Source organism: Monodelphis domestica, chromosome 6, assembly GCF_027887165.1.
Source record: "Monodelphis domestica isolate mMonDom1 chromosome 6, mMonDom1.pri, whole genome shotgun sequence".
Classification (NCBI taxonomy): domain Eukaryota; kingdom Metazoa; phylum Chordata; class Mammalia; order Didelphimorphia; family Didelphidae; genus Monodelphis; species Monodelphis domestica.
Window position 1 is genome coordinate 180,186,273 of NC_077232.1, and position 21,847 is coordinate 180,208,119.

General features: G+C 41.4%; 1 protein-coding gene across 5 annotated transcripts in view; it reads right to left on the minus strand.

The window, feature by feature from the left end:
* SLC10A7 (solute carrier family 10 member 7) overlaps positions 1-21,847 on the minus strand; it is a 288,157-nt gene that overhangs the window by 265,181 nt on the left and 1,129 nt on the right. For all 5 annotated transcript variants that reach the window (XM_056802748.1, XM_001376861.4, XM_007496259.3 and 2 more), the window contains exons 2-4: positions 13,305-13,387; positions 8,950-9,086; positions 4,160-4,235 (exon numbers count right to left, since the gene is read on the minus strand). In XM_056802748.1, coding sequence (XP_056658726.1) covers positions 4,160-4,235; positions 8,950-9,086; positions 13,305-13,387 — 296 coding nt within the window. The remainder of the gene's footprint in view (positions 1-4,159; positions 4,236-8,949; positions 9,087-13,304; positions 13,388-21,847) is intronic.

The window sequence follows — 21,847 nt, forward strand, 5'->3', positions numbered from 1 at the left end:
GTGTGATCCTGGGCAAGTCACTTAACCTCCATTGCCTAGCCCTTACTGCTCTTCTGCCTTGGAGCCAAAACATAGTATTGATTCTAAGACAGAAGTTAAGGCTTTAAAGAAAAAAAGAATATGAGCCATTCCCTAATTGATAAATGGTCAAAAGATAGTTTTTGGATGAAGAAACTGAAACTTTATCTAATTATATGAAAAAATGCTCTAAATCATAATTGATTAGAGAAATGCAAACAATTGAGGTATCATCGCACATGTATCAAATTGGCTAAAATAAAAGAACAAAATGACAAATGTTGTAGGGAATGAGGAAAAATGGGGATAATAATGCATTGTTGGTAGATTGTGAAATGATCCAATTATTTTAGGGAACAATCTGGAATTATATTTGAAATGTTATAAAACTGTGTATATCTTTTGACCCAGTAATAACCATTGTTAAGTTTTATTTCCTAAGATGATCAAAGAAAAAGGAAAAGAATCTGCATGTTCTAAAATATTTATAGTAGCTCTCTGTGATAGCAAAGAACTAGAAAGTGAGAGTATTCTCATCAGTTGGGAAATGACTTAACAAGTTATAGCATATAATTGTAATGGAATGCTACAACATCATAAGTAATGACAAAAATATTAGTTTTTGGAAAACATGGAAAGACATAAAATCAGAAAGAGTGAAACAAGTAGAACTAAGAAAATGCATAGAGTAATGGAAATATTTTTTGAAGAATGACTAGTATATGTCTACCTCCAGAGAAAACTAAAAAAAGAAAAAAAAAGAAATAAGTAAGACATAGTTTTATATATACATATAACTTTTTGTAAAATGATGCCTTCTCTAATGAGAGGAGGACAGGAAGGGAGGGTTAACTGAGTTTCTTAATATTTCAAATGTTACCAATAATTTTTTAAAAATGGAAATGCAAAATTTTAAGACTATGAAAAGTACTATTTTTTCTGTTTTACAAAATTATATAAATTTCCCCTAAAGATATTTTTTTTATTTTTCCTCAATGTGAACCCAAACTGTTCACTCCTAAACATTTCTCCAAATTGATCAGGTTCACTCTAAATTCTAACCATCTCCTCTAAAATTCTAGGGAACTTCCATGAAAGTTGGTAAAACCTCTGGATTTTAAAGGTTCATTCTCTATATATTCCATTATCTAAGAAAATTAATTAGTCCTGGATTCACAAATGACCCTCCTCCCCCATAGGGCATCACTCAGTAAGCCTCCCCATTTAACAGTGAATGGTCGATAATTACTCTTCATATTCAACCTTTTGAGCAGTTTTACATCGATCTCCCAAGAGAGTAATCTAAGAAGATCACACTTTCCTAGAATGTAAATGACCACATCATACGTGATAAAAGTAAGACAGTGAGGATATACTGGGATCACCTCCTTCCCTATAACCAGCCAACAGGATACAACCCAAATTTCTGAGCCTGGCAGTCAAGGTCTTAGCACTTTTCTGAGACTGCTAACAAAATTTCCCAACACAGATCTTTTATCTGGACCAGGTGGAGGGTGCTACTGGCTCACTAGAATCTTCCTTCATGTAATCTACCTTGCCATTTCTTCACTGGCCAAATCCTCCCTATCTTATGCCTTAAACCTTAGGTCAAATAATACGTCTTCTATGAATCCTTCCTGGACCACCCTAGCAATCCTAAATAGCCCCTATGTTCTGTACTAACCTTGGCTTTTAATCATATATTTAATTTTTTATTCACATACATGGGAGCTACTAAGCCCCAGAGAAAGGGATACTGGGAGATGGAAGAAGTACAAAAGTAAACTCTGAATATTTCAAATTTTGCTGAGAATTGGCACAGTGACAAGAAAGAAGAATTTGCTTCTCTCTCCCCTTTCCTCCTCCTTCATTGAATGACTTCCCACTCCCAAGACTTAGAATACAGAGAAAACTATAGTTATCCTATAATATAAAGGAACAGGCTAGCCCCAAAACCCATCTACTATTTAAAATGCTACTTTTACAAGAAATGGATTCTGAATTCAAAATAACTTACAAAACAACTTTTAAAGCAGAACCTGGTAAAACACAAAGACCATTTGTAATATTTTCTGCGTATGCTAAAAATAATAAACTAAAATTTCTTCACAAATGTTTCCCAACTGACACATCATACTAATTACAACGAAGCTTACTGTCATCATTTTGTTTCATTTAGTACAGTTGTGTTGGCTAAAACTACAGCTTTCCCCTATACCATTCTATACATGCCAACCAACACACAAAACTCTAAATGCAAAAGAGGAAAAAAAGAGGTAAAAAAGAATCAGTTACATAACCTTGAATATGTTTCTTCATTCTATCTCCAATCCCTTGGGCTGCTTGCTTTGGTTATCAAATTACAATTGACTTTTTTATAAAAATATTTGCTATCTGTTATTGGTTCTCTTTCTCCACCTAATAAAGAAACATCCTTTATCCTCCTCTTGAGGTTGATAGAACTAGAGCATATTTTCTCATCATCATTTGTGTCTATCTCTAAAGCATGAATCCAAATGGTTGAGGGTAATATAAAGAGGTTGGTCCAACTAGACACACTATTGGTTGTCAGACTCTGATCAATAATGTGTTGGTGACTTAAAATGGAGTGATTTTTTTTTTCACTACAACCACCTGAGATATTATATTTGTTGTCATTGCTACTGTTGTCACTACTTTCATGAATGTGCTCTGACAGAAGCAATTTTGGTTGACGGGCAACCTTAATTGTTAATACCTTCTGGTTGTTGTTTTTTTTTTTACATACCATAACTGCTTCTCAAAATATTCCTCCCTCCAGAAAAAGAAAAACAATTAGACAAAAATAAGTAATACAGTGACTATGCCTGTCAGTATAGACAGCATTCTGTGTCCAGTCCCTCACTTCTCTGCTGAGAGGTGGGATTAATGTTTTATTAGCTATCCTTTGAGACAAAAATAAGCTATTGAATTTATTCTGAAATCACTTGCCTAAAATAGTTTACATTATTTTAGTCATTCTGTGTTGGCCATTATAGTCATTGTATATTTAGTAATATTTAAGAATCACTAAATAGAATCATCATATACTGATTTTACACTGGAAATTCTGGGCAGAAGTGGGAAAACAAATCTCTCGATTTGCCACCACAACACAGAAAAAGGTAGACAGTAGTCTTGATTCCTCAAAGAATGGACATTTGTTTGAATTTTTTGTTTGTTTTTTAGGACATGGTCCTCTGAGGGAGATTCCAACTGACAGGCCAGATCCATCTGTTCATCACAACGTCACAGACTAGGCATGGCACGGTGGTCACTAGGCAATTCTCAGACTCCCTGACAAGTCCTTAGAAAATGAAAAGGCTCCAGATATATCGTGTGTCTGTCACTGAAGCACAAACCTAAATAGGTCTAGGAAAGCCCTTGACCCTGGGCAACCACATGCTGAAATTTGTTGGCTCTACAATTTACTAAGTTACTTGCAAAGGTACAAGGGGATACACCTGCATCCATAAGGGGAAGCGGCCCTACCGGGAGGAGGGAGAAAACCATATCCACTTACAGTTACTGAAACCCAAACCGAGGGCCCTCTTGTAAATGACTGGATAACAGAAACGGACTTCTGTTTCATTCCAGGCCCGTTTTGATGGCTTTCCCCAAATTTATATTGTTTCTGTTTTGGAAAAAATCCCTAATTTTCCCTTTTGAATCATTCCAACAACTTTTAATGCCTTCTTTAAAATAATTTTTGCCTTTTTAGTCACTCCAGTTTCTTCCAATTTTCTTAGTTTTTCCTTGTGGCCTTAGTGGTGGAAGCTTGCCTAAAGAATATCCAGTTCTGCTGGGCTCCTTTGTTACTAAATTTTACTTTACCAAACAGAAGGAACTCATCCTTAATTTGTCCTTCTTTCATTTTCTTGAATTTTAGGTTCTACCTTTTAATATCAGTTCCTAACATTTGAATGAACTACTCCTTTCATAATTTGCTAGGTAAGGGGGGGAAGGGATACAGTCAGACATGGATGTAATATTAAAAAAAAAAGTGTTTGCATTAGAGAGGTTTCTGATCAAACTGGAAGAGATGGCATCTGAAGTTCTGTGAAAAAAATATTAACAAAATATAATGATTTATGTTTAAGAATAAGTCAGCCCCAGGACTCACCTCATTCCCACCAACAGCTTTAGTTAAGATGACGGCAGAAGAAACAGGCGGCGGCATGCAGCCCACTGTTTGTAAACTGAAAAATAAAATATAAAAGAACATGTAAATAAGGTTTTTACTTCATCCACTCAACTGGATTGAGAGCTGATCAAATGAAAACAGAAAAATGTAAATGCAAACTCAAACTCTGGTGGCTTTGGATAATGACAATTATACACTGCTTTAAGGTTTGCAAAGCATCCAGTTTTACAGATTTGGAAACCAAGTCAGAGAGGTGTTCGGTGCCTGGCCCAGCGAGGGTCCCTCAGCTAGTCAGCATCAGGGGTAGAATGTGAATGCCGATGCCCCTGCCTCCAAAGCCAACACTCCATGCACCGTGCTGCTAACCACTAGCTGTCTGCCTCCGTATTAGGCAACAGGCCTCGAAGGGCTGGACTGGAAAGTCCATCTTCGTGGGCTCAGAATTTTCTCTCCAGATTAGCACAAACATGTGTGACTTGATACCTTTGACGATTCTGAGCATTCAAAGCAATGATCTCATGTCTCTGAAAAGATGTGAAAAGCATCACAGAGTTAAAAATAAGTCCTGGAAGACTTCTGCAACCCAAGCAAAGCTAGATGTCACCCCTCTCTGTGGCGAGGATCTTTGAGGGCTTGAAGAGTTTCAAAAGAGGCACAAACTTCCACTTCCACTTTAGATACTCTGAGGTCAGAGAGGAGAGTCTTTTTCCAAGAAGACGGAGATTGGTGGTAGCATGTCCCAGAGAGGGCAGGGAAAGGAAAAAGCAGGGCAAAGCCCAAGGGGCTCACCTGCGAGAAAGCTCAGTAGAGGGGAGGGCAAGCAGCCATGCCCAGGCAGGAAGGCCTCACAGAGAGGACCCAGGAGATTCCCCAGGCCTCCATGTCCCTAGAGAAAAAGGGGGATTAGACTCGACAGCCTCCAGGCCCTTTCCAGCTCTCCATCTAGGATAGAGGACGGCAGCAGAAAGGGGAAAAGTTGTTATCAAAATGAGGATTCCCCCTCCATTCTGCAGAGGAGAAAGGAAGATTAAAGATCATAGAGAGTCCGTCCTGGAAGAGTTGAGAGGGTATAGGAAGAAGAACACAGGAAGAAGGATAAGCCAAAAGGGGAAAAGACACTTCTAAAAGATGGCACATACAATAGAACCCACAAAAAGCCTTAAAGGGGGTCATGCTAAATGACTTTCTTCCTAAACTACAGATCTGACCACATCACTCCCTACTCAAACACTGGCTCCCTATTACCCTCGGGCTCAAAAATAAAATCCTCTCTTTGGCTTTGAAGCCCTCCATCACCTTGTCTTAGCCCTCACAAAGTCTTCTCCTTGGGGACAATGGGCTCCCTGCTGTTCCTAGAACAAGACATTTCCACTCTGGGCATTTTCACTGGCCATCAGTCACTCCCAGAACTCTCCCCCCTTCCCAGCTTCCTTCCCATCCCAGCTGAAATCCTGCCTTCCTCAGGAAGGAAGCCTTTTCCTGTCCCCCAAGAGCTCGAGTGCCTCCCCCATGCTTGCTGTCTTCAGGATATCCTTTCCAAACTGGTTGGTGCTCAGTTGCTGCCCAATGCTGGAAACCCTGAAAGATTGTCTTTGCACCCTCATGGTCTGACACAGCACCTAGCACCCAGAGGGCAGCTCAATAATGTTTCCCATCTCCGACGCCCAGGGGCACTGCCCTGGCTGCCCCTTCAACCTCCTTGGGCCAGCTTCCTTCGTGCCCTGCTCATGGCCCCCCTCCTGCAAGGAAGGAGCCTTCTCAGTTTTCCCTGCCTTTAGAGCTTGTCACTTCCACTTCCATAAATCTCATTTGTACATCTGCCTCAATGTCATTTCTCCCTTTAGACTATTATTTCCTGGCAAGCAGGAATTTATTTTGGGGGAATTTTTTTTTTGCCATTTTGTATCCTTGAGACTTAATTCAGGACATGGCACATAGCAGGCAAATAATAAATGCTTGTTGACTTAAGGAATATAAAATACGAGGTGTTCCAAAAGCATTTTAACAGTTTTTAAAAGCTTAAAACGGCCCTGAGATTTGGGGCACATTCCTGTATAAAAAAACAGGAAGCACTTTTAGGCTATGTGAATATCATTTGTGATGTTGCTAAAAGATCCCACAATAAAAGGGGAAATGAGTGTGCTAGTGAGTGTCACACCTTCATCTTCTTTCTAGTCACATCAGCTAGGATCATTCCAGGCAGAAACTTGTTTTTATATTGTTCTGTTAAAATGAATTTGTAAGCAAGACATTCTAAACCACATCATTACAAAGGAATGAAAGCTTACTTTCATTATTTTTAATTTTCAGGGCCTGAAGGACTTGTCTTATTCCACATATTTAGCAGGTAATTTGCTGGCAAAAGTGATCCCTTTTCCATCTTAATTTAAGGATTTTTGTGGCCTTTTCCCTCCTTAGAACATCGTTCTGTTTTTTAAAGTCTTGCAGATGTTGTAATCATTGTGGTTACTAATGTTAAAATATTGTAAACTTCAAAGATCCAAGATTTTCCTCCTGCATTCTTCCAAGATTTAGAGGATAATCAGCCTGAACAGGAAGGACTGTAAGAAAGAGCCAGGAGGCAGGTTCACTCTATTCAAAGAATCTACAGTATGCCACCGATATATCTAAACTCAAGTCTGAAGTTCCCAAAAGGTGGAATTGCCTCATTGCTTTCCTGGGAACAGACGACATGGCTACTCTTCACCCCCATCCTGCAAAAAAAGCACTTATAAAAAAATCACCCTTCTTTTTTTAAGATATTGGGTTGAAATAGCTACGAAATAAATGTGTTATGAGGTAAAGATGAAAACAGAAACATTAAGACAATTTTACTTCTGAAGAAACAAGAGAATTAAAGTAAACACCCCTGAGAACTAACACCTGTGCTCATTAGGTATGGGGGGGGGGGGGAATTGTCAAAGGCAACAATAAAAGCATGAATCTACAGTGCATAATGTCCCAATGTATCACCCAGTCTCAGTCCTTGGTTAAGAATAGGAAATAGTGCAGGATAAACAATTAGAATAATACACTTAAAATTCAGGTGAAAAACAAGGGAAAAGGATACTATACTTGATAACCATACTGTAGAGAAGGTCTAGCTTGGGGGCGTTGCTTGTCCCCTAGATGATCTTATAATATCATTTTTATGTAGGCAAACTATTTCTCCAGTTACACTCTAAGCTATTATTCTTTATAAAATCCCTTTAGCACCCCAAATATGGTAGGATTCACAACAAATATTAATAGATTACTTGAGAGGGACAATAGAGTCAGTATGGCTTGCAGAAAATGGGCTGAACCTGGTGTCCTGTCAATCTTTCTTCAAACACTTATTAGCCAGGCAATCCCTTAAAAGTCACTTGAAATCTCAGTTCTTTATCTGTAAAATGGAATACTACTTGTGAGGAAAGAACTGTATAAATTTAATAACATTTTATTCTTTTCCAATTACATGTAAAAACAGCTTTTGTCATTTGTTTTTTAAAAATTTTGAGTTTCAAAGTCTCTCCCCCCCTCTCCTCCCCAATCCCCGAGATAGCAAGCAATTTGATAGTGGGCATACAGGGAAAGCACTATAAAATTTAAAGTGCTATATAAATTTTAGTTATTATTTGTTGAGCCAAAATAATAAATATTTTCAAATGACATTTTAATATTTTTAAAACTGAATTTTATATTCCACTTGACTCTCAAAAAAACAAAAATAAAATCTGTGAATAAAAAGAGAATTATCTTTATACAGTTGAGGAAACTGAGACCCACAACCAGTAACTGATTCCCCCAAAGTCAGAGCAAGGCAGCAGCAGCACTGGATCATAAGCCTCCTCCTTCTAAATCCAATTTTTTTTCCTTTCCATTTATTACACTATGACCCAAAAGCACAATTACTTTCTTTAAGAACCCTCATCTTCTTAGTATCAATTTTAAGGCAGAAGAATGGTAAGGACTAGGCAACTGAGGTTAAGTGATTTGCTCAGGGTCACAAAGCCAGAAAGTGTCTGAGGCCTAATTTGAACCCAGGTTGTCCCAACTCCAGGCCTGGCACTCTATCCGCTGTGCCTACCAACCTTACTATATCAATTGATTTTTAACACTTCTCCCCAACAGTATTTAAATCAACATCAATTTTTAAATAGGGGGAACATTTTCAAACTTTGGGGGGGAAAAAGAGTTCCTTGTTAATACAACTGCTGTTCTTAGTATTGAAAAGAACAATGCAGTGAAGAAAATAAATATCCATTCTGTGGATAAGCCCCTACTTATGTTTAAAACATGAAAAAAATAGGTTTGAAATAAATTATTCTTCTATGGCATTTGTACAGCCAGGTGTAAAGTAGATTAAGCAGCTGAATATTTAAAGCGCAAAGCCTAGAGAGGGCATGAACCAGAGGAACAGGAGGCTCCAGCTCTAGTTGGGCCTCCCGCGTGGGCTTAAGAAGAAAAGAGATGGGTTGCCAACTCCACTGCAAAGTTCAATAAAATTCTGAATGTCCTGGGTGTTCTTTGTTAATAGGATGTCGGTTTCTCCCTTTCCTTCTGGGTACTGTCTTTCTTCCTCAGAGGATAAATGAGCTCCCTGAGGGCAAGGGCTGCCTTTTGCAGTAGTTCACAGGATGCCTGACACAGTTTTAGCTTAATAAGTGGTTATTGTATCTCATCCTCATCATCATATCCCAAATAACTTCTTGTACAATTAAATGAACCAGTCCTTCTCTTCCCAGGCTCCCCACTCCCCCAAGAAATAGACACTTGCTTCAACATACCCTTTTAAAAGCCATTCGTTGATGGGTGTAACTGAGAGCATCTGAAGAAAAAGCCATATTGTTGTTGGGAAGAATGCGAGTGTAAAGATCTGAACAAAAAGATGTAATTTTATATGCATCAAAGCACTCGTCAGCTCCTGGAAAAAAATTAAAATAACACACATTTTAAAATAGTTTAGAGGAGAGATTTCTACAGAAAGACCACTAAATTGAGTTATTTTATTTTGGTATTCATTTGTAACTCATTTTTATGTCAAAAAATAAATCTGTATTAGATAGGACTCTAAGGGGAGTAATATTCCCCACATTGCCTGAAAAGTACTTTGATTTAAATTGCTGAAATTTAACTTGAAAATAAAATCAACTTAATTCAAACACGGGAAGGGTTTGTTTGTTTGTTTGTTTGTTTTAATTTGCTAATCTGTGAGAAAAGGGGAACTTAAGCAAAGCTGTTGAATTGTTTTTCGATCATGTCCCACTCTTGGTGACCCCATTTGGAGTTTTCTTGACACAGATACTGGAGTGATTTGCCATTTTCTTCTCCTGCTCATTTTACAAATGAGGACACTGACACAAACAGCTTAAGTGACTTGCCCAGAGTCACACAGCTAGTAAATGTCTATGGCTAGATCTTCCTGACTCCAGGCCCTGTACTCTATCCCCTGTACCACCTAGCTGCCTTGTTAAGCAAAATATTACCATGAAAAAATTTGCAGGGTAACTTTTTAAACTACTTAAAAGAGAACATATTGTTTTTCTGGAAGTCTTTTAATTTTTATTGTTACCTTTAAATCACCTTTGTTTCCAAATATACCTCTCTCTTTTCCCCCATCCAGAAAGTCACTCCTTGTAATAAAGAATAAAAAAGTGGGGAAGTAAAATAATTCAACAAAACTAACTTACAAGTCAACCAAACCTTGACAGTACATACAAGATTTCTCACCTTTCTCCTCCCCAGCAAAGAAAGGAAGGGTTATATTTTCTTAATTCTTTGAATTTTTTAATCATTTTATGAGCACCAATTTGCAAAAAAAAAAATGCCCTGCTGATTACAAATGGTCCTTATCTGGTCATTAAAGCCCACTTGGTACAATTGCAAACAGGGAAGTAATAATACAGTTTGTCACTGGTTTGTAGTACTGAACCTCCCTGGAAATAAGAGCATTTTGAAATAGTTTATAGTCACTCCAGTAAGTCGATCCATGCCAGTACTCCTGGACCATAACCCATCCTGGGAGTGAAGTTCATTCCAGTGCAATCCCTGGGTATTTTAGACATACTCATAGAATGAAGCTCTGCCAGTGAAGCCCAAAACGCAGCACTGGGTCCAATGCTGACCAAGTCATCGATTCATGGTGGTTCATGCAATTATCTCTTGGTCCTAGAAACCAGGATGGAGGCTGAGACATTTTAAATATTACCACAGTATCCCAATGCCAGATATTTTCCATAACCATTTTACAGAGACAAAAGTATACAATGAGACTTCACATATTTTTTAAATAAGTTACAAAATAGCAAATGTTGTTAAAAATAAGAGTTAGTATTTCTAGAGCACTTTGAATTTGTACAGTACTTTCCTAACCACCCTGGGGAAGTAGATACTGTTATTACCCCCATTTTACAGAAAGAGAAACTGAATCTAAGAGAGGTGAATGACTTGCCCAGAATCATTCCACTAGTTAAGTGTCCGAGTCAGAATTCTAACTCGAGCCTTCCTGACTCCAAATGCAGCATTTTAGCCCCTGGCATGTCAACATATGAAATGTCACATTCAAATAAGCCTCAGATCATCTAAATGGTTCCCCCACGCAGCATGCCTCGCATACAGCGGGTGCTTCCTAAATGCTGACTGACCGACTAACCTTGGATAAAATATAAACTCCTCGGCTCACCTTTCCTGACATTCTTGCCCATTTCTTGCATCATCAGCATCATCATGTCTCTCCCCTTAGATTATAAGGTTCTTGAAGGCAGGGATTATCTTCTCCCTCTTTTTGTGTTCCTAGCACCCAGCCCAGTGCCCAGCAAATAGCAAGTGGTTACTGACTGATCAATAACAGATAACAATAACAGCTAACATCTATATCTTGCAAAATATTTTATGAATATCTCATTTCACCTTCCCAACCACCTTGGAAGACTGGTGCTCTTATCCCCATGTTGCAGGTGAGGAAACTAAGGCAAAATGAGTAAAATGATTTGACCAGGGTCATGCGGCTAAGAATGCTTGAGGCCAGATCTGAACTCGGGAAGATGAATCTTGCTGACTCCAGACCCAGCACTCTATCCACTAAGCCACCTTCTGCCCCCTAAATAAGGTAGCTGGACATAAAATGTCATTTCCCACTACTGCTTTGCCTCTGTCCCACACAATTTTAGCAGCCATTTCAACAAGAAGCCACCATCATTCACAAGCTCAGAATTCCTGATGCACGTCCCTTCCAAGTTTTGGTATAGATGGTGACCAAGTACAACTCAGACACTGAGGCTGGAATCCACGGACTCCACCCATGCCTAACCAACCCAGCAGGAACAACCAGGGCAGAAAGGCTCAGAAAGGCCCTGATGCGAGGCTAAGTCAAGCCCGCCAGGATTTCCAGAGCTGCTCCTACCCATCCAGAGGCCACCTCCGCTTCACATCCCAGGAAACCTTCATCACTTCCTCCCAGTTCTGGCATCCCAGATGAAACCGTCAAGCATGGCACATGGCAGTCCAAGAGCCTCTTAAATTACAAGGCTTTTGGAAGTGAGTTCATGTTGTGGCACACTGGAAAGGGTTTTTGAGGGATAAAGTGGCTTTGATGACTGCGTGGATGCTGGGACAAAACACAGAATGGGGCTGTTCGGGGATAGGTCTGAGGGAGAGGCATGACTTCCTGGGGACTCGCAGAAGAAGCCTGACCCTTCAAGGAAGGGGAAGAGCAGAGCCGTTCGCCCTTCTTCCAATTTTGAACCTAACAGAAGTGGCTGTTTTACTCTACAACCACAGATCATGAAAAATTCTTATAGAATTTTGTTTAAGTATACATGTTTGGTTAAGGAAATTTTATAGTGATGATGGAGTGCCATGAAATTAATACCTGCAATCCAGATTGCTGTAGTTTACACTTTTCTGTATGTTTCAAATCAGGTATGTATGTACCATTTGTACTAGGCACACCACAGAATGAGAATTATCCAAAGTCCTTTGATTTTAATATGCATTTTGGCCTGTAAACAAAATTATAGTAATTTCTTGCATATTTTTGGAAAATAATTGTATAAGAACTTATGTATCTGCTTATAGATAGAATGTGTAAATAAAAATTTCATTCACAAAAAAAAGAAGTGGCTAGTTTATAGGATCACAATAAAACAGTGAAAAGAAGTAAAAAGGGAAAGTCAATTGTCTTGCTAGATTTCTCAATTAATAATAACAATAGCTAACATTTAAATAGCACTTACTATGTGCCAAGCACTGTGCAAAATACTTTTGAATTATTCTCTCATCTGATCCTCACAATAATCCTGGGAGGGAGGAATATTTATTAGCCCCATTTTACAGATAAAGAAACTGGAGCAAACAAAGGTTAAGTGACTTGCCCAGGGTCACTGATCTTCCTGACTCTAGGTCTATTCACCAAACCACACTATAGTCTATTCACCAAACGAGTAGTTGCTCTCCTTCTCATCAGGCACCAGGGGAGGCATTTCAAGACAAAACCTCAGGTCCGAGGATTGCTGCTCTGCAGAACACATTTACCAGGGCAGGAAGAGCTCAGGGCAACATCCACGAGGGTGGCCAGTGGACTTCTCGAGTCCCAGTGCCCCAGATGCTAGTACCAAGATAAGAGCTCTCAAAGGGGCCTTTTGTCTAGAAGATAATTCAGATGTTCACAGAAGTCCCTTTGCCTCAAAGTCAGCCCATTAAGACCCTTTCTCACTGGGTGAAAACATACTCAGCACCTAAAGTGCCCTTCCCCAGCATGGGAAACCTCTTTCTGCATGAAGATGAGGAGGCCAAACGGTTCTCTGGAGTCAGGAGGCCCAAGCTCAGTCCAGCCTCAGACCCTTCCTTGCTGGGTGAGCCTGGGCCAGGACCCTGTCGGATGAGCCGGAGAAGGGATGGCAGCCCCCCCCCCCAGTGTCTGTGCCAAGAAGACCCCAGAGGGGGTGTCCGAGAGTGGGACATGACTGCACAACAACGATGCCCCCAGCAAGGCCCCCGGGGGGGGGGGGGCCGGGGACACAAGCTCTGTACAGCCCTGGATGAGCACGCCACCATGCGGGCCAGGCACGGGTCCTGTCCTCCCTGTATGCCACCCCCATGGCCCAAGAGACTGCCTCCCACAGCCCCTGCAGCCAGTCAGTACCTCTGTCTTGAGGGACAGTCCGCTGTTAAAGAATATGGCTGAAACGGCAATGTAGGTGATCGTTACTTCTGGCTTCAGAGGTCCTAGAGAGAGAGAGAAGGGGAGATGTGAATACATCAGGGATGGCTGCTCCACAGAACCAGAAGCTTCCAAGTTCAGCAGGAAGGACCATCTGGCCATGATTCCCAGGAGAAGGAGGATCAGAAATAGGCGCAGAGGGCATTCTCCCAATCCCTCATCAAAACAGATTCTTAGGGACAGCTGGGTGGTGCGGTGGATAGAGCACCAGGCCTGCAGTCAGGAGGATCTTGGTTCAAATCTAGCCTCAGACACATCCCAGCTGTGTGACCTTGGGCAAGTCACTTCATCCCAATTGCTTTAGCCTTTGCTGCTCCCATCTCTTAAAATTGATACTACATCAGAAGTTGTTTTTTAAAACTTGTTTGTTTTTTAAAGGCTCTTAACTGTTTTCCAAAACACACTTTGCATCAGGAGGGCTGTGGATCTACTTACCAATATCACTCCCTGAGCAAGGAAATAATGCAAGGAGCAGCTGCTCCCCTCCTCGCAATTGCTGTCCTGTGTCCTGGGTCCTCCTCTTTCCTGACAGATCTGTCTCTCAGGGAGGGCTTCCTGATCACCTCGGCACCCACACCTCCCACCCCTACATCACCTTGCTCTTGGAACTGGGGCATCGCGGGACCACCTACCTCCTTCCTGGGTATTTCTAATTGGCTGTCCCACAGGTGCAACAAACTCAGCATGCCCAAAACAGAACCCATCCTCTCATCCCCCAAACCCATGTCCCATTTCTGCCAAAGGCGCCCCCATTCTGCAGTCTCCCAAGTGTGTAAGCTCCCACTGCCCCCGACTCCTCACTCTCCCTCGCCCCCATATCCAATCGGGTGCCAAATAGGCCCATTTCTGCCTCCACGCCCAACCCCTTCTCTCTACATACACAGTCCCCACCGCCTTGGTTCAGATATCCTCTATCCCATAAACTACACAATACACTTCTGTTCCGTCTCCCTGCCTTAAGTCTCTCCCCTTCAAAATCCACCCCATTACCAAAATGGCTTTCATTAAGAAAAAGTCTGATCCCAGCACACCTCTCCTCAACAAATGGCAATGGCTCCCTATTTCCTTTAGGAAAAAATACAACATCCTCTCTGGCATTTAAAGCCCTTCAGAAGCTGGCACTAATCACTCATGACACGGTCCAACCAACCTAGGCTTCTCTCCATCCCTCGTATGTGTAATAGCTCCGTCTCCGCCCTGGAGACGCCCCCAGCCTCCTCCCCTCCAGCTCCCAGAATCCTTCTTCAGAGGCAGCATGAGCATTGCCATCTATATGAAGCCTCTCCTGGTACCCTAATCACTAGTACCTTCACCCCCACACTGGCTTGTCTCTCTTCTACACACTCACACACACACACACACACATGCTGTGTTCCCTATAGAGTAGACACTTCCTGAGAGCAAAGATTTCCATGGTTCTGTATTTTCATCCTCAGCTCCAAGTCCGTGTTCGGCACATAGTAGGCACTTAACACACTGATGGTTGGGTCTTTGCAGAGCAGGAAACAGAAGCAAATGGACTCACCCAAGTCCCCTGGCGAGGAAATGTCCAAGGCCAGACCAAAGGCCAGGTCTTTCTGATAAAGAACAATTCCTTTGGCCATTTATGACACTACCTTGAGACCTTCCCATTTCTACACCACACACAGCCTGGGTAAATGTTCCACTCACAGTACACTAAAGCAAAGAGAATGTTTGTGGACACATTGATTGTACCATCCGTCACTTATGAGGGACCAGCAGTGGGCCTTTTTGTAGAAGAAGTACTCATGCATTCAATTCTTCTAAGGACTCTTAAGTGGTCCCAAAGAACTAAGGGACCTTTCTGTGGCTTAACCTATTCTCAGAAAGGACCAATGAAGTGCCTCCTTTTTTAAGGGCCTGTTAGCATCTTCTACATATTGTTCATCCTTCATTTTTGAAGAGAGGACAATGACATCACCTGTGATATCTTCACTCGCTCCTGAATTGGATTGAAATGTGGTAGTTACACAAAATCATTAGCCTCTCTTTCTCCTCCAGAGAGATCTGAGTCCAGTGTGTAATAGTGAGATACGAATGGCAAGACTGTTGATGGCCCAGGAGGCAGTAGATGCCCTTGGCGTCTTCTGTGTCTGACAGAGCTCTCAGTGCTCCCCTTCATGGCTTTGGAACAAGTTATTGTCATATGCCAAGGAAAGCCTTTTTGTGGTCAGGGCAGTCACCCAAGCTAGGCTGCTCAGTTACTCTACACCTGCTTCAAGACTCCTTTTAAGCAGGATGTAGCCTCTGAGCATGCTACACTTTCTTGGAACTACAGATGAGAGCTAGATGCAAGGCACACACCAAAGGTGAGGGAGCTGCCCTGAAAAGGGCTCAGCAAGCCCTCATACCAAGGGCAGGAAAAGTAAGAATCAGAAGACCTTGGTTGGTTGGAATTGCAGGCCTGCCTCCTGTGTGATTTGACATATCATCTCATCTCTCTAAGTCTCAGTTTCCTCAAATGTAAAATGAGAGTTAGCCAGATTATCCTCAAAGACAGTTCTGTATCTTTTCCTCTTTAGCATCTCTCAGGGCTCAGTCAATGTGCCTCCTCTAAAATGAGGGGAAGGGAGCAGTCCCCTCCAGCACACACCTGCATGCGTGCCATAGGTTCACCAGCGCAGTCCTAGGAAAACCACCAATTCAACTCTACTGTACTGTCCTTTCTTCTGCTGAGTTCCTCTTGGCATTTCATTGATTGTGTCCTGCCAAGCCTCAGTCTTGGATCACTTTCACCAACCACTACCTTTGCTCCAACATATGTGTTGTAATGAACTGGGGGAGGGAGGGCAGAAAATTGCATAACCATTATGCTTGAGTCCACTAAAAATTTATGTTTCACAACCTCAACTGGGTCTCACAGATGCTACCATATCTCCCTTTTCAACTGGCCATCTCTCTTTCTCTCTACAGTGTTTCTTCCAAATCTTTCTGTATCTCATCATATCTCTCATGGTTCCTTGTCCCAGCTGAGAACCTTGCTCCATATTTTACAGGAAACAATCAAAATCAAAGACTGTGAACTCCTCTTTTTCCCCTTTCATCTCTCATCACATAGATGCCTTCTGCCACCATTTCCTCCTTCACCCCCATCTCCTATGATGAGGCAGGCCATACCAAGGCTAATCCCTCTACCTGCTCAACAGATCCCATTCTATCACCATCTCTCCCAACAAATTCTATCAATGACTTTCAGTCTCTTATCTATTAGTTCCTTCCTTCCTGCCTAAAAACAAGTCTATGTCTCCTCTATCCTGAAAAAACCCTCCCTTGAGCATTCCCTCCCCCATGACTATGGTCCTGTGTCTTTGCTGCCCTTTGGCCTGCACTCCTGGCAAAGGTCATCTACCACCTGTGGTAGATGTGTTCCCTTCCTTTCCTCTCACTCTTGTGATACAGGGCTTCTACCCAAACTGCTCCCTCCAAAGCTGCCAAGGATCTCTGCGTTGCCAAATCCAGGAGCCTCTTCTCCATCCTCCTCCTTGACCTTTCTGCAGCCTCTGCCACCATGGATCACTCTCTCTGTTCTCTAAGTCTTTGTGACACCACTCTCTCCAGTTCTCCTCTCTCTGATCCCTCTCCTCTGTTTCCAGAGCCTCTAACCATGGCTGTCCCCAGGGCCTCCCCTTCTCTATATATACCACTTCATTTAGTGATCTTTTTGGCTGCCAGGGATTTAGTTACCTGCCTTAACCTCTCTGGTGGCCTCCAGTCTTCACATTTCCAAATTCTAGTAGGCATCTTACACTCAACATGCCCACATCAGAGCCCATTATCTTTCTCCCTAGCCTATCCTTACCTCCTCCCTTCTCTCTTGCCGAAAAGGCCAACACCCTCCTCACTCTCCCTTACCCCCATATCCAAGATGGTGCCAAGGCCCTTGGATTGAATCTGCAACACCTCCAGAATGTGAGCCCATTGGCTCTCATCGAATTGCAGCTGGATCACTGCAAAAGCCTCACCTCTCTCCCTGCAGCATAGTAAACCCCTGACCAGTAAACCCAAGGGTTCCCCATGGTCTCCAAGATCCAACACAACCTAGCCCCCTCCTACCTTGGCAGTCTTCTATACTCCCCAACAGGTCTCCCTCGGTCCAGTGACACCAGCTTCCTGGTGGTTCCACAAACAAGTCTCTCGTGTCTCTCTGAGGAAGCATTTTCTTTGGCTGACCTTCAGCTCTCTCTCTCCTTAGCTCTGCCTAGTCCTCTCCCTGACTTCCTTTAAGTGCCTACTAAAACCCCATCTTCTACAGGAAACCTTTCCCAGCCACTCTTCATTATAGTGCTGTGCCTCTCTCAATCATTTCCCAAATATCATGTATATAGCTTGTTTCTCCCTATTTGTTTGCTTTAGATTATAAACTGCTTGAGGGCAGGGTCTGTCTTTTGCTTCTCTTTGTATCTCCAGAGCTTCTCACAGTGCCTAACACACAGCAAGTGCTTAATAACTTTTTCATACCCTAGCACTTTAAGGAGGTCATGGTCAGTCAATGACTATAGCATAAAACTCCACAACTTAATCCAACCTAACAAATTTTGTTGCAGTGTCTATAGCCCAATCCTACTGCATGAAGCATGTATTTTTTTACAGTATAGATGTGAGAATGAAAAAAAGAAACAGCTTCTTTTTTAGAAGTCATGCTTTATTCATAATCATTCAACCTAACTAAATCAGCAGCTGGAAGCCAGAAATTTACTCTGTATTTCAAAAGCAGTGAACCACCTTTCTACTTCTGTGAAGGCTTCCTTTTGAAGAGAACTGGAAAACTTAATGCTGTATTACACAGATCAATGCTCCATTATTTCTGAGCAGCCTAGATCATATCCAGGATATCAATTTATCAAGTACCTATACCCAGTAATCCACTGCATTGAGCACCTATAATTTTCATTACTAAGAACCCCCCTACCGGAAAGCAGATCAGAAGCTCATCTATGACTTACAGTCTTAAGAGAACTGCTTAAGGCTAAGAAAGTTAGCTAACTTGCCCACGGTCACAAAGGTAGTAATGGTCAGAGGGAGGAGACAAAAATCAAGATTTCCAGACTCCATCACAGTATTCTTATCAATATGTCTCAGATCAGCGGCTACATGATATTCCCATTTAATATGGCATACTATTCTCATCCTTGATCTATGTGATTTTTTAAAATGCAGCATAATCCAATGAGGAACATTTTGTACTAAAGAATTAAAGCATCTGAGTGTCAAGCACCATTTGAAGGAAGTTTCTCCTCTAGGAAGTAACTCGGATTGATACAATCTGTTATCAGAAATCTTAAACCCCAACTGAAGAGGAAACTGATAACTGTAAAAGAATTTAAGCAACTGGCCTCAAGGCAGCACACCATCTGTAATTTTATTCTTGTGTAAAATGGAACTACTAACATCTATTCTAATAACTTATAGCTGTGGGAAGTTATATGTACCTGGACTCAAGAAGACCTGAGTTCCAAACTGACCCCAGACATGGATGTGCAGGAAGGACTAGCATCTGTGGAATGAAGGCTTTCTGAGCCCTTTTCTGTGCAGGCTGCTCAGCCTGCTCTGGTGTCCACCTCTCCCCCATCTCTCACCTGTGGCTCCCAGAAGCTGCAGCTCCCTCAGCAAACACACCTTGGCAAAACCATCTCAGCAAACAGGCTAAGCCAGGTCCAGGATAACCTGCCACTGAGTCAGGAGTGTGTGAAGACTTCCCCCCTGGCCAAATGGGCAGATGAGAACAATGTGTTCCAATGCCATGAAGGCTGCTGAAGCAGGCACTATGGAGCACTGAGAGCTTGGCCAGACACAGAAGATGCCAAGGTCATCCACGGCATCCCAGGCCATCACCAGTCATCTTGACTTCTGTCTTGCCACTAGACTTTGATAATTCTGGAAGAAAGAAGCTGGCAACTGTGTGCAATTCTGTCTTTTAAAATCCAATTCATGAGCAAGTCCTCTTCAAAAACAAAGAATGAACAACAGCTGAGTGTGACCCCTCCTCCCCCAAGCAAGTCACAATGTTCCTAGGCATTTACTAGCTGTGTGGCCTTAGGCAAGTCACTTAACTTCTGTTTGCCTCAAATTCCTCATTTTCAAAATGGAAATAATAAAAGCACCTTTCTCCCAGAGTTGTTATAGAGATAAAATGAGAAAATATTTGCAAAGTGTTCTGTAAACCTGAAAGCACTATATTTATGGTAAGCTAGCTATTTTGTTTTGCAAAAAAATGGACAGCAGGCACTCTTTTCCTCTTTGAAAGTAAAAATACAACACTATATTCAGCTATGACCAAATCTCTACCTTCTTTGAAAATGAAGCCCAAGCACTCATTACAAAAATTAGAAATATGGGCATCCATCAAAACTCTTCCCAAATGAGTTAACAATCAGGCTTCTTATTTGGAGCAATATCTAAGTTGTTCTATTATAATGGGCTTTTGTTGAAATGAATAAAACCCTTAAAATTGCATTCTCAATATGAAACTGGTTTTGAGCATATGAGTCAGTCATTCCTTCCCTCCCAGCTCCCAGGTGTTGTTTTGGTAGGTGATTTGGAGGCTTCGATATTCACTTAATTTAAAGTGGTGAGGATGTTTAAGATAAGTGGGTTCTAAAGAGAGCTGAAGAGGTGAGAGTTAGGGGAGAAAGAAACTCTAGTATCTCAGTTCAGCTCTACTTTCTAAGTAGCAATACAAACAGCAAAAAACTGAAATTCTTTACTACTCCAGAAAGTTAATATATGTGACCAAGAGACAAAGAAATTACAAATTGTATATGATAAATGCTTTGTTCATCTGTTTATAACAGATTCAACAAATTATAGACAGACAATATTACATTACATATAGATATATATAAACAATATTCACTTGTTATATTTATATAGCTATGTAGAGATAGATATGTACAGAAACAAGCTGTATTATATAGATAGAAAGATAGCTATGTACAGAGACACACAAGCCTTATATCTGCCATTGACAGAGAGTCAGTGTTAGAACAGATGCTACTGTCAACATATGCCCAATAATGTTATTTAAAATGAAAGGAAATTTAATTTAACTAGCCTCTAAATGACTTAAACACACAGGTCATACTTTTTGTGTTTTTTTTTAAACTTTTTATACAAGACAAACTAAAGCAAAGACATTCTTTGCTTCTTATAATCGGCTCAAAACCATTCTCCCTGACCAAAGATATTTTAGTTCAAGCTATAAGGCTCACCCCCTCTTCCCACTATGTCTAGCTCTCATAAGTAAATAGCTGACCTTTACCTTAGGCTTTAAAAGTGTGCAAATCCTTTTACAGTATCTCGCCTGATCCTCCACAGCAACCACACTGAGGTAGGTTCCATAAATTTTATAGGAGAGGAAACTGAGACCCAAAGGGATTAAGTGACTTGCCCATGACCAGAACTGTCAGCAGCAGACCTCTCCTGACTCCAATTTTTTTTCTTGGTATCACCTGACAGGTAAAGAAGTGATCTTCATTTTACATAAATGCATAAAAATTACAGCATCTGCCTAAAAGTCATCTGTATCAAAAGGGCAGTCAGCAGTACTTTCAGTGTCCCCTAGAACAAAGAAATGGCAGCCCTGCTTTCTACATAGTTACAAAGTTCTGGTGGGCATGGGCAGACAGATCCCTCATCTAGGCATCCCACTTCTAGCTTCAACTGTGTAACCTCAGCAAACCTTATTTATTTATTACATATAGATATGTCCCTTCTACAGACTTCTATTTCCTTCCTGTGAACTAGTGCTCATAGTTGTTCTAGAATAATAAATTGAACCTAGTAAAGTAATTAATACTAGAAAAGATGAAAACAGAAAAGACATTAGTCTCTACAAGACCCTCTCTGCTGTTTCCTTCAAGAAACTGTCTCTAGGGAGCTGACTTCTCAACTTGGGGGTGGAGGTACCTAAAAGACTTTGATGAGGACAGGAATAATAAATGCCTTTCATTCATTTCCAACGAGCTTTTATCAGAACAATACAAATAACTTCCAATAAGCATTCTGATTGATGTCAAGGCTCCTACGAAAATTTAGACACCAACCCACACAGATCAAAAAGACCCATCAAACCCTGAGAGTCAGTGAAGTTTCTTGAATGAGAAAAGCCAGTAAGATAAAAAGTGTAACTGTATCTGTTCCTAAATCACATTCTACCCTTAGAACTGAAGAGAAGGAGGAGACAAGGGGGACTAATAAGCCTTACATTAGCCCCAAGTATACAAGACTGCCCTTATCTGGGATCTGGCTGGGTTCCAAACCTGGCTACGTTTTATTAACCAACTAATAGCCACATTCTACAAAGTCCTTCCTGGGAAGCAGTTAGTGATTCTGACAAGCGACTGAGATGAGCACAAACCGGCAAACACAGCTAACCTCTGTCAGTTACTAGCTAGAGTTGGGATCAGACAGTCCCTGGGATGAGAACACACGGAAGTAGTGTCCCA